Source organism: Saccostrea echinata, unplaced genomic scaffold, assembly GCF_033153115.1.
Source record: "Saccostrea echinata isolate AGI-Se365-2 ecotype Australia unplaced genomic scaffold, CSIRO_AGI_Sech_v1 ptg000014l, whole genome shotgun sequence".
NCBI lineage: Eukaryota > Metazoa > Mollusca > Bivalvia > Ostreida > Ostreidae > Saccostrea > Saccostrea echinata.
Window position 1 is genome coordinate 14,602,346 of NW_026889763.1, and position 14,601 is coordinate 14,616,946.

The following is a 14,601-nucleotide window of genomic DNA, read 5'->3' on the forward strand; positions in this document are numbered from 1 at the left end:
ACACGATGACTGGGCCCAGGTGTTATGTATTACTTGTATAGGTGTAATGTGTGACAGATATATATCTATCATTATCTACAGTTTGTGTCTGGAACTTTGTTAAAAGATCCAGGATACTTTATATAAATTTATTATTGTATGTTATTTTTTTTCTCACCATTTTATAGTTGGCTTATTTAATTTATGTAAACTATAATAATGTTAATTTTAGTGGCTGTTGAATACCGCTCTCAAGGAATTAAATGAACCTTGTGAAATGACTAGTGATAAAACCATTAGATCTGTGATGTTTTTTTCATCAATTTTTTATGTTTTTGTTGAATATGCATTACTTAAGTTTTTATCTGTGCATTAAGTAACATTTTAATAAAAAATTGTTGATTTTGAAACAATGGAAATTTGCTTGTTTTGAATTTGACTTAATACATGAACTTAATGAAATATATACATTTTCTAGAGTGAATGTACAATCATGGTGTAAAAACAGTTAATATATTTGTGACAAATGAACAAGGGCCATTTTCTGGTCCTATTGGAATGGTGCTATTTTGTCATTATCATGGTGTGTCTCATATATGTATTATAATGTTTGCATAGTGCATTTTTCCAAATTAAGTTTTTTTTTTTACATTTTCCTTGAATATACCGTATAACGGGTATTTTCTGCCGTTGTCCAATTTTTGCGGAATTTTGCGGATAGGACAAATCCGCAAAAATTACAATCGCAAAATATTTTTTCAATATTCATTCAGATATTTTGTACATGCAATTATGATAAGTGGTGCGTATGTCTGACAGGGTTCTCATTAACGCAAGAACCTGCGTACTGGACACAGAAAAATTATTTGGAACGCAAGGTTTTTAAAATCGAGACGTCCGCTTGCAGACTCCTGAGTGGCCACATCCTCGTTAGCGAGAAAATTCAGGTGTGATCGAAATTCGAAGATTTAAGATGTCAGGATTTGTCCAAAACATATTGAATCAAAACCTTCCTGTAAATAATATCAATTAAATAAGTTGATACAAAAACATCTTTACTTGTACCTATTTCCCAATTATTAGTCCAAACTCCGATAGCTGCAGACAACACATGGTAGCTTTACTTTTTTAAATACTTTTTTTCAATCTTGTGTTTTGTATTGAGACAATAATTACTGCTTGTATACACAATGTGGCTCGATTGTCTCGTGAATTTCACCCAATGCATACGACTGATAGGATTAGTTACGCCTCAATGCACATGACACCTGTGATTGTTAACCGTCAACTTTGGGGTACTTGATTATGCAACTGTTTGTTTTAGCTTAAAATATAAACACCAAATTAATTTTGATGACAGTTAACTAGAAATGTATTTTAGAATATGGCTTGGATGCATTTATTATAATTATCTAAATATATATAAATACTAGTATTTTAACAGATCGCATAGAACGTCTGCTAGAATAAAGCTTTGTATTGTTGTTTTGGGTGGACTGACACTGCATTAATTCATTTCAATTGGTACTCGAAATATTTTTTTACAAAAACTAAATAAAAGATAGTGGTTTAATTAAGCATAATAGCTTAATACCAGTTTTCATGCACCTTTGATCAATACAGTGTATGTCTTAATGAATTTATAAATCGTAAACATGACAGCGTTCTGATAATTCATAAAGTTTAGTGCATGATCATACCCCATAAATAATTTTTTGCGGTATAATGCAACCGCAGAAATTGAAAACGCAGAAATAAATTTGCTACCTTTTAGGGGTTAAATCGCAAAAATTTCCAACCGCAGAAAATACCCGTTATACGGTATGGTGTCAAGAAAGTGCCTTTCTCAAACAGTACTGACAATCAGTCATGGAGGCAAGACTGGAAATGAATTTATTGCTTTATTTGTAGTTTTAAAGGCTTTATTTGTTTTGTTTTTTTTTTTAGTGTAATACAAGTCAGTTTGAGACAGAATAGGATTTTTCTTGAAGAAATGGATTTTATTAAATGAAGAATTATCAGACCAGTGTCCCATGGTGTTCTGATTCTGTATTAAAGATTCATTATTGTATTCAACACTCCATTATTGTGGATCTGAAGGATTCAAGTTGACAAGTCATGTAATTAAAATGATTATCACATTTCAGATAAATTTAGGATTTCCTTCACTTTTCATTTGACAATAAGTTAATAATTAAAAATAGTGTCTGACAACATTTCCTATTTAAAATTGCTATTTTTGAACTTTCCATAAAAAATTAATGCTAGTACATTTTTGGCATTTTTTATTGTATTATTTTGACATTCTTAGGGTTGAATAATTTGATGTTTTTGCAGATTGATTTGAAAGAACATGGTTTGAAAAATATACATTTTATACAACTAGAATTGTATTATTTAATTGAGTAGCATGACTATTATGGAAATAAACAGTATATACCAGTATGTATATCCAGATAAAGGTGAAGTATGTTACAATACATGCATGCTTTATCAATACTGCTACATCTAATTGTCACCTCTATAAATATATAGTGCAATGTATGTTAGGAACAGAGCACAAGCCTATATTGTAATTAATATACAATTAATTAGTGCATTGAAGGATAAAACTGTTAATCTTTGTATACTGCTGAATAAAAAAACCACCATGAATTAAGCTTGGTTTTGTTCATTGTAAATTACATGTATGTTTAACAAAACAAGAGGCAGATTTAGATTCCATAAGTAATATTCATTTGTTATTTAAAGTGTTTAAACACACTTTCATTATGATGTCATTGATTTTGTTGGTGTGGCTGATTTCTGCTTACATCTGTACAATATATGACTGAACCTGATTCGAATCTGGAACCCATACATCACAGGTCAGGTGCTATAAGTACTGAGCTACCAAGGCCAATGTCGGTCATTATCATGTGAACAGTATGCCTCCCAAATATTCATTAGTAAAGATTTTCTAAGGTTTAATCTATTTTCTATTTATGACCAACATAGGCCCACCATGGAGCCATAAAACTTAGACAAGCCCACTTTTGTTCTCAGTCTCTTTTTGATCTCAGTCTCAATAGTGAAAACATGAAACTGAGATCAGAAGTGAGTTTATCCAAGGTTTTTTGCCTAGGATCCTGGAAATGCCAATTTTTTTTTTAAACTTAGATGAAAGGTTAATCAAGTGCTTATAAACAGTTTGCCTGTCGCATACCAAGGAGTAAAAATGTTTTCAAAATCGTATTTTAAATATATGACCAACTTAACTCCATCCCGAGACCGTACTTCTGGCATCCCGAGACCGTACTTGTGACAGAGGGCTAAGTGTGCACTGTAATCATGTTAATAGATCTAATAAATGTCCATGAGTTAAGAAGTATACAAAAGGTATAAAATGTTTTCAATAAATCAAAAGGGCCAGGTATCTCCAACTTAGACCCACCCTAGCGTCTGAGTGCTGGGCCCAGGGTTCTTGTATTTTACACTTTTGGGAAAGGGTTATGCATTCATTGTAACTTTATAATCAGTTTACCACTAGACGTCCTTTAGAAAAGATTTTCATAGATGTAATGTATTTTCAATATATGACTAAGCCCCACCTTAAGGCCTGAACCATAGGGGGCATAAATTTCAAAATTTTGGTAAAAGGTTGAGTACTCATTATAATCATGCAAAGATACTAGATGTTCAGAAGTATAAAAGAATATTTTTAAGATGAAATATGAAGAAAATGAACAGTAATCAAGCTCAAAAGTTCATTATAACAATAGAAATTGGGAGCAGAGCAAATATGGACCTCTAAAAATGTCAGAGGTTGGATCAGGTGCTATGGAGGAGTAAGTATGATGCATATTCAACTTATAACCAATTCAGCCCCAACTTACAGTCGGAACCAAGGGGTGATGAATTTCACAATTTTATTAGAGGACCCACTGCTTATAATTATTATGCCAACAGTTTGCTTGATGTCCAGGAGTAAAGAAGAGGATTTTTTTGAAGATTACATTAATTTTTAAAGGTTTTTGGGCCCACCCTCAGCCCCCAGGTAGGGGCTATCTATGAGATTTTCTTCTTCTCTTCCCCTTCACCCATAAATACTATATACCAAAAGCTGAAATTGGTTCAGCAGCTCCAGAGAAGAAACTACTAATGTTAAAAAATGTGCAAGCGACGGACGATGGCGGTCAAAACCAGAGCAAAATGTCTCCTGAGTGACTTGGTAAGTATACCTTTTAGCTCACCTTGACGAAGTCAAGAGGAGCTTATGCTTTACTATACCTGCGTTGGTGTCCTTGTTAAAGTTTAGGAGACAGTACCATGTTTGAAAAACGTATAGAGACACATTTCTAAAGTCATAACAATAACAAACAAGAGGCCCATGGGCCACAACGCTCACCAGAGTAACTTTGGCCCTGCTGTTCTTCACCTGATTTCCCCCTTGTAATACCTATTGTGACCCCACCCTACCCCAGGGGTCATGATTTGAATAATTTAGAATCTACACAACACCAGGATGCTTCCACTTAAGTTTCAGATTTTCTGGCCCAGTGGTTCTTGAGAAGAAGATTTTTAAAGATTTTCCCTTTATATCTCAATGTAAAAATTGGATTCCCTATTGTAGTCCCGCCCTACCCCCGGGGATCATGATTTGAACAATTCAGAATCTACACTACGCCAGGATGCTTCCATATAAGTTTCAGCTTTTCTGGCCCAGTGGTTCTTGAGAAGATTTTTAAATATATTTTTAACATATTTCAGTGTAAAAATTGGATTCCCTATTGTGCCCCCGCCCTACCCCCTTGGGTCATGATTTGAACAATTTAAAATCTACACTACCCCAGGATGCTCCCATATAAGTTTCAGGTTTTCTGGCTCAGTGGTTCTTGAGAAAAAGATTTTTTAATGACCCCACCCTGTTTTTTTTCTTTTCTTGATTATATCCCCTTGGAAGTGGGCTTGGCCTATAGTTTTAACAATTTAAACTCCCCTTTACCCAAGGATGCTTTGTACCAATTTTGGTTAAAATTGGCCCAGTGATTTTTGAGAAGAAGTTGAAAATGTGAAAAGTTTACAGACGGACGGACGGACAACGGACAACGGGTGATCAGAAAAGCTCACTTGAGCTTTCAGCTCAGGTGAGCTAAAAACTATTTCAGTATTCATAAGTAAGTGCATATTTACATGATGAGTCTGAATACAATGAAATTTCAGATGTTTTGTTGAACGTATTATAGATAATAACGATATCAATTAATAATTAACTGCATTTCAATAAAATAAACCATTTTAAAAATTGATAACACAGAATAACATATCTTATCTACATGCAGAGTCGACATGAGTAGCAAGCACAATTCAAATAAGAGAAAAAATTGAAATAATAACTATAACATTCTTTTTAATAACTTAAATACATGAAGTAACACTGTTCTAGAAATTAAAAAGCAATTTAAAGAATGTTTTTGACTGAGTCTACTTATGCAAAGAATTCGTCGAAAAGTCCAGTCAAAATGTTTAAAAAATATATATATATACAAACAAAAAGATTGCAATGTGGAGTTGGACAAATTGCTAGAGCATAAGCTAGCTTTTCGACCAGTATGTTTAAACGTGAAGATTAAACATATGTTTGCATCTGAAAACTTTGACAAGTCCTCTGGTATTTCCTACCCACAATTTAGATTTGTACAGGAATAATGATGTCGGAAATTGTACTTCACTCTCTGTGAGCAAAAACTTCAAGAATATCCCAGAAGGACTCAGTAAATGGATCCGATGATTTTTTGCGTCGGTAACGAGGATGTTACAATAGGAGTCACATGTCACGTCATACGGATCGAAGTTCTCCATCGGGTGAAAGAAAGGGTTGTCGTCTTCTTTCAAGTTACGTCTAAGATACACACTTCTAACCTGACCAGTGGAAGACAAAATGACCAGATCACCTTTAGGAAATGCCCAGTTCACAATACAGATGTCACCGTTACCATTCTGTGTGATTCGTGCGGGGTATATTAAATGAAACCCCTCTTCCGTATATTTGTACTCACGTATAAGATCACCTGTTAAAGTCAGGTGTCTCACTAGACATGGGAAAGGATCACTGACAAGAATATAGCCGGGAGGTTTCGTTGTTAAGGTGACTAAGAGACCCCCATCAACTGACGGACAGATTCCTAATGGTAAAAGATGCTTTGTATTCGTGATTACAGAGACTGAATCTGAAGGAAAGAGTTGGCAAATGGTTTTTTTCTCATTATCAGTGAAAAACACTTCACCACCTTTACAAACACAGAGATCGAAAGGATTTATCATGAGCTTTCTTTTCTTCATTCCTTGTGTGTCAATTTGATTCACGTAGTCTAATGTATGAGACTGAATATAACCAACATCTTCATCACATACCTCAAGTATACGTATTGGTTTATCTCCGTATCGAAACGATTCTGCTTCATCAGCAATGACATCAATCGACAAAGTTTCCTGTAAGACATCAAAGATTTTTCCTCCATCGTATTCCACAGGATCTTCAATGTCTCTAATATCAAACTGTAGCTGTTTCAGAAATTTCAAGTTGTCAATCAGGTTGAAATCTGACATATTTCCGCTATTTTTCTCGATAAATTCCACGGTGTCAACAATTTGATTTTGTTTCTTGGCTAACTGAGATTTTACACAGCTATTATGTTCGTCTGTCTTGCTCAGGTTGTTTTTAAGTGTTTCTTCATTGCTTCTCTTGATTTCTGTCAGCCTGTTAATCACTTCATCAAAATGTTTATGCAAAATTCCAACATCATAATCAAAATGATTTTCATTATGCCTTTTCTGTGTTGATATTTTCTCTTTACTCTCCTCAATCTCCGGTATGTCTCCCTCCTTTATCCCCGTTAGGTACCCCGTTAGACCTCTCCTTCTTTGACAAGCTACGTTAGCTAGAGTTTCCCAGTTGTGTTTCTTGTGCTTAGTTTTTGCACACTTGGAACAAATGAATTCATCACAATCCTCACAGAATATATCAGTCCGAATGCTATGTTTGTCACAAGTTGGAATATGTTCTTGAGGAGAGCCTACAGCAGATTCTGGTTTGTTGGCCGCCATTACTACTTGTGTTGAATTGCCATATTCCTATAAAGATAGTTGGCGATACGATTCACTGGTTTGGTTGTAAAGCGTTGAAGGAGCTCTCGATTTTCCCTATGAATTGAGAATAGAAATGCAAATCAATAATATGGATTTAAAGCATACGATCTAAATAACCAGGAACAGACACCTTCTTTCGATTTATCGTCCATGAGAAGAATTACACTGCTCTCTCTCTGTATATATTTTTTTATATATTGAAATTGAAAACTTTTTCCATCATCAACTTTCCCTATTTATGTAGTAATATTCGGCTATCATCTGCATATGGTGTTTATGTCTCCCAACGTATTTGCTTTTCAAGTTTTAAACAAAGGCAGACTATTCAGATATAAGTAGATGCTGCAGGGATTTAAACAACCTCGTTTAAAATGTCAGCATTTCGTAACCTTTTTGATCATTATAACGACCTTATTAACAAATATAATCTATAACTGTGTCGTATTTTGGCTGACCTGTTTCGTTGGCTGGCCGCGTCAAACCTAAAAAGTAAACATAGGTAGTGATTGTTCCTTCGCCAAGCGCCTGGCATTAGAAGTGAAAGTCACAGATCATTCGTATGAGACTTTAAAAATCGAACACCCGTGTTACGATAAAAGTTGGCACGACAAAGAACCCTCACTGTTCAATGCCCTGAGTGCCGAGTATAGGTTTAAATTTGAAGCCCTCTGCCGGCATATGGTGACGTCTCTTTATCAGTGGAAAATTCTCGAATAAGACGTAAAAAAACATACAATCAATCAATCAATACTTCTCATTCCCGGTAGACCAGTTTTGCTCCTATTGCAATATAACTAAGTATAAAAATACATGTACTTAAATGATCAGTTTTTGATTTTAACAAAAGAACGTTGCCATTGCAAATATTTTATTGAAAAATTTACAGATAGCTATCACTAGAATGGTTCCTGAGGCCATACCCTTCGGAAGATCCAGATACCAGGCTAAGCTAATACATTTTTTTTTGCTGTTTGATGTATATATAAAGTTTAATTTCATAATTTCTTTTACATGGTTTCTTTTGAGTTTAAAACTAATATAGTATCAATTCTAAGATACCTTGTAAACAGAACATTCTTGGCCTAAACCTAACAATAATATCTTCTCTCCACCTGGATGTAAAATAATGTTTTAAGAATCGGTCATGTCGGAGATGTGGTCAGAAATCTGATTTTGCAATTTAAGATTTGTAATGTACAGCTGTTTTGAAGATCCACTCTTTAACACTGATTGTAGCATGACTCTTGCTTCAAGTATTGTAGTGGAAAACCTTCTCAACTCATCATAAGCAATTTCAATGTTTCCAATAGAATCTGCATGAGTCAGTTCAAATCGTTTCAGCCACTTTGTATGTGCATTGTCCAAAAGTGATTAGATTTCTTGAACTTTCTCTTCAGTGTTCATACATATTTCCTGTTTCCTGATATTGAGTTCGGCTTTTAGATTTAATTTTTCTAACAGCATATCTTCAACGCCTTTCTCCAAACCAATATATTTTGAAACAATATTTTGAATGTAATCTCGGTCAACCCCTAGAGCTGTATCTTCAACTACCACATTCTTGCACGATTTGTGCTGTTTGACAAGGCATATACTACAACATAGCTTTTGATGGTTTGGCAGAACACATCGAGTATCTTCCCTTTGTGCAAAAGACATGGCTCTTCTATCTCAATTTCACTGTTCACCTCCTTGATGTCTGCAAAGTTAATAAGTTTATGATCCTGCAGACTTAGAACAAGTCTATGAAATGATTTGCAATCTTCACTAATAGCTTCCATGCAAATCTTGCACCAGTGTTTTGCAGGTACCGTTTTCTCTTACCGTTTGCAAAACATACAGTATATATTTTCTTCATCTTGCTTAGGATCTACAGACAAAGTCAGAACAAGTTTATTCATAGGTAATTCCATTTCTTCATTTGAAATGTTATCTCTCGGAGTGTCGATACACCTACGTACGACAAACGGGACATTCGATCGATTTAACTGTTGGTTTCCTTATGTGCTACCGTCCTTGAAATGTAAGTCTGAATACACGGCTCACAGAATGTGTGATAATGTAGCAGAGCAGCAATTAACACAAGGTGGTTTCAGTGTGATGTTGTTTATTACAAGGATTATACTAGTACCAGATTCTGCAAAACATTATAAAATACATTAATTAAATTTGATATCACATATAACAGCAGAATCTACTGTCATCATAAAATCAGATAATTACTACATATTAATTAGGTCATAAAATAATAGATATTGACACAGGTCAATGAGTTTATCTCTTGACTTCAAATACAAATATATCTCTTTATATATTCCTTCATATAGTGGATAATAAATATTTACAATACACATGTACATAGCTACATATCAAACTATGGGTATGAATCCATCTCTAATATATTTCTAACACAGTATATATATGTCTTGCTATGGACTGTCTACTATTCATAAATAACATTTATACACTATATATCCTTTGTGTCATAAAATACATCAGTTCATTACAAAGTTTAAAATCAACTAGTTCATCAGCTTTTGACAAACTTAAATAATTTGATAAATTCTCTCATATGCCTCTTTTCATTCATACAATTATTAATATGAAATATGAAAGGATTAATATGAAATAAGAATGTCAAAAAGTCAACTTACTGTCAGTGGTCTATAAAGTTCTCCAAATAACAAAAATACAACTTTATACACTGACTGCTCCTGGGCTAGTAATTAGCTGGACACTCTAGACAAAGGGGTTAAAGGTTTTGGCGGGAAAATATTAAGCAATGGCTATTTTTAGTTATTTATTTATTCAAGGTTAAGAGTTAAACTTTAGTTGTAATTTTAGAACTCTAGAGATTTCTAGACTTTAATTATAGGTAGTTGTTATAAATTTATTTAAATGTTTAATATTTAAATAAAACATTTTTATTTTAAATCAAGTTTATTATTGAAAGTTATTTCATAACTTTCAATGGCATCTGAAAGAAAAATACTGTTAATTAAAATCAATATAAAATCATGACTATCACAATAATACGGCAAATATTTCGGTTTTCTTACCTCCTCTTGACATATTGGACAGTGTCATTTATCCCTTTCAAGGTTAGCAACAGGGGTTTCGTTTTTTGCATCAGCCATTCAATAGAAAGAGGGATATGTTTCTGAAGCCCCCAGCTTTCCGTTTACACTATGTTTACTATGGAACGCTGATTGTATTAAAAGTAATAGGCAAGGACACGATTTTGAAGTTTATTACTTTCAAAATTTCTGGTAGACGGATCTTTCATGAATTTGATGTTGGCTGAGCATTTAGGCCTTATGAATTATGTTTTTTTGTTTGTTTACCGTCCCTTCGATAATTTTCACTTCTATTTAGACGCCACCACTTGCCGGTGGAGGGCTGCTTTTAAACCTTTACTAGTACTTGTCACCTTTGAGGAGTGAGGGATCTTTTTCCTGTCAGCATTGTTGCAACGCGAAATGTAATAATCCTAAAAAGTCTGTTGCGTTATTGCATTCTGCGTTGATCTCGACGCAGACTGTAATAACGCAAAATGCAATAATCCCGGTTTATTACATTTTGCGTTGTTATTACATTTTGCGTTGTAACACAGCATCTACTGCTACACTGGACTCCGGTTTATACGGTTTCATCCGAAGGACCGGTCTTTACGTCCTACAGTGGGATTCGAACATATTAAGGTATTCACTCGTGAAATTTGTTATATCAAGGATTTTTTGAGAAGTATATTTTGGATAAGTACTCATATAGTATGACTCAAAATCGCAGAGAAAATGAGGGGTCAGTGTGCATCTAACTGAGCTACGGTACAATTAAGTTGACCTTTTTGCACTTAAATTGTAACTCTTTGGTTAATCACTTTAACCGTTATCATATTTTATCACATGTAACAATGGCAATAAACATAAACTTATTTTACGTAAAATAGTTTGAATAATATTTATCATTGAACAAATCATGCAAATTAATGCGCGTAAATTATTGTGTGACCTTTTTGCACTAAAAAAGTCTCATATTTGGGGTATTAAAAATCTAAATAGGCAATAGAATATTTTTTTGTATCAAACTTTTTACGACTTAAGTGCTGATCGGTCAAAAGTATCGAGTAGTTTAAATTAATGAAAGAAAAAGTTGGGGTCAGTGATGTAAATTTTGAAATATTGGTCAAAATATGCGATTTTCAGGCAAAAAACTGTGTAAATTTTATCTCGACTTCCTTAATATATCTTCATTTCTTGGCAAAACTTGTTGAGAGAAGGTGTACATTTTGTTATAAAAATATAAATTGAGACCTATATTTAATATCCCAAGCATATCATAACGGAAAATATTCTCTACGTAAAAGTATGTGAGGCTTAAGTTCCAAGATATTAGATTTAATAAATGTGTAGATTTGCAGAATTTTCTGCTAAATATCCTTCCACCACAAGAAATAGTCCCTTATAAATCTTGCTTCTTTATGAATTTTTGAACAGTTTTTTAATTGAATGTTGAACATTTTGCATTGTTTAATTTAAATATGTTATAAAGATTGAATTGTAATAAATAGTTTTTAATTAAGAGGTTCTGACTGAAATTTTCTAAAAGGCTGACGAGTGACATACCTTAAGAAATGGTGTTCATTCCGCTCATTTGCATGGCGTCCTTATTGTGACTATAATGGCGACAGATTCCATAAAGGTTTACATAGAGAAAATACAAAAATTCGCAAATTTTATCTAATATCAATTTCAGATAAAGTTTTTTTGCCGATTGTTTAGTTTTTCTTAATATCTTCTACTAGAAATGACCAGATTATTGATACCAAGGTGAAAGTTGCAACCACCTGTTTGATTTGAAAATTCGAAGCAAGAGTATATCGTTTTATTGAAGGAAAGTGCACTGAATTTGTGTTTCTATCATTTTTTCAAGATGAAACGCAAGTGTTTATTTCAAATTGATAGACTTCTTTCGCCGATTAATAGGATTAAGAGAAAGCCTATTTTTATAAAATACAGATGATATCTCTGACGTGTTGGAGGTAAGTGTTTGCTCTGCACCTATTTTGTTATGTTTAATGGACTTCTGAGCTTGAATACTGTTCGTTATTTCCATATATTTCATGATTTATCTTTTCGTGCAAAGTTACGACCGCCTTTTTAATCTGAAAAGGTAATTTCTTGCATCAGTGTGACCTACTTATTATTTTTAAAAAATTGTTATCATAAGTTGTCAATGTTAACCACACAAAATTCTACTCATACTATAAGGGAGGCTTGAAGAAAAAAAAACCCCAAATGAACCGGTCTTGAAGGTTTTAATGTCAAAATTTGAAGAAATTTGAGTTTATGCAGAGTCTTATGAATATTCATGAAAAGTAAATCACGTGAAAGTAATCTTTGAATAAATTGCACATTTTTCTCCAACGACCCGCGACGTTAAGTTTATCTCCTTATTCCGGCGACTCTAGAGCAAACGACCTAAGCACTGCGCCACGTGGACGATCTGAAAAACTAAAAAAGTGCGTCTAGAATTTTTTATTTATTTATTTTTTTAATGAAAATTATCGTCACTACGAATTTCATGTTTGTTTGATTGTCAAACATACTAGAACACATTCAATTTTATTCTTAACAAAGCACAACATTAGTGGTGCATTAAAATGTTAAAAATCTATGTAAGAAAAGATAGCAAAACCCACATACCCACTAGTGTTGTCTGTTCCTGTTCACTGATTAAGAAAATCAAACAAACAGTCGGCGATTTAACCAGTGCATGAGGTTTTTGACAACAAGAGCAATTAAATCGGTCTACATCACACATGTTTGAATCTAAAAGATCTTGAATTATTGAATAAATGGTGAAATGAAAATAACGAATCATGATTGATCTTAAAAATATAAATAAACAATACAAATCTGTGAACAAGGCAAAAACACGGATCCCCAGAAATTCCATAGGTGTTATCAGGTGCTTAGGAGTAAGCGTCCCCTGTTGACCAGTCACACCCGCCGTGAGCCCTATGTATTGATCAGGTAAACGGAGGATTCCGTAGTCGAATTCAGTACATGTATAAACACAAAGACCTAAACCATGATTAGTATAAAACATGCCAGCCAAAATACGACCCCGGTTTTAGTGAAACGCTCGTTTACATGCACGTCTAGCAATCGTAAAAGTAATCGTACGTTTACGATCTAAGATTTGTTAGTGAAACGGCCGCCAGGTTATTTGCGAATGACTACCTTATGTATAGGGCCATTACTACAGAGACCGATGTCAGGCAATTCCAAATGGACCCTGACAACCTCCAAAATTGGGAAGCAGACTGGCTTATGCATTTCAACCCAGAAAAGTGTGAGATCCGTATTACCACCACACGGAAGCAACACATAACCCCATAATACATCAATGGGAAGGAGCTGGCCGTTATCACCAAGGCCAAGTTCCTAGGGGTCAAACATCTCCAACAACCTATCGTGGAACCATCAAATCGATAGTGTTTGTAAGAAGGCAAACAAAACCACCGCCTTCTTACGGAGGAACCTCTCGTCCTGTCGAAGCAACATCAAGGACAAATGTTATACGACCTTGGTCAAACCCCAGGTAGAATATGCATCCACCCTCTGGGACCCTCACACAAAGACATCGACAAATTAGAAGCGGTGCAAAGAAGGGCAGCTAGGTTCGTAATTAATAACAACGACACCACCAGCAGTGTCACAACAATGATTGACAGGCTAGAATGGGAGAGTTTACACCAACACAGAATCAAAGCAAAGGCTATCATGATGTAACGTGTTGTACATTCCCTTATTGCCATAGATCTGCCTTCCCAAATCAGCAAAACAGGAGCAGCCACAAGGGGGCATCAACACCGGTACAGGACCCCATTCTGCAGTACCAACGTCTACAAGGAATCATTCTTTCTTACTACCAGCTACCCGAATACACTATCATGGCCATGTCCCCGGAGTCCTTTAAGTCAAGGATTCAGGGATATAAAGCGCCTTAAAGGAACTTGGACATGTTTTTTTTTTTTATCAGTTTTTAAATTGTAAATAGATGCGTGGACTCCCCTCCCGCACACGTTTTTAATCGAAGTGAGAAAATGCTGTAGCAGCGGCCCTTCACTTTAAAGGAAGAAGAAGGATGTCCAGGAGTAACGAAGGGAGTTTTTCATGATAAAATTAATTTTGATGGTTTTGGTCTCTCTCTCAGTCCCCAGGTAGGCAGAGTCTATGAGGTTTTGTTCCCTTCACACACAAATGCTATATACCATATGCTGAAATTGGTTCAGCAACTCCAGAGAGAAAGCTTAAAATGTTCAAAAATGTATTACCGACTTACAACAAGGGTCAAAACCAGAGCAAAAGGTCTCCTGATGATTCGGTAAATATACTTTTTAGCTCACCTTGACGAAGTCTGCTAAGTTTTAGAACCTGAGCAACTACCTTAAAACTGGGTGATTGAATGGCGCATATATATTTACGG

At 34.5% G+C, this 14,601-nt stretch overlaps 1 protein-coding gene across 1 annotated transcript; it reads right to left on the reverse strand.

The window, feature by feature from the left end:
* Positions 1-5,574: 5,574 nt before the first annotated feature.
* LOC133186512 (uncharacterized) lies at positions 5,575-7,065 on the reverse strand. The gene has a single exon (XM_061321747.1). It carries the CDS (start codon positions 7,063-7,065, stop codon positions 5,575-5,577), a length of 1,491 nt encoding a protein of 496 aa, XP_061177731.1.
* Between the last annotated feature and the right edge of the window lie 7,536 nt (positions 7,066-14,601).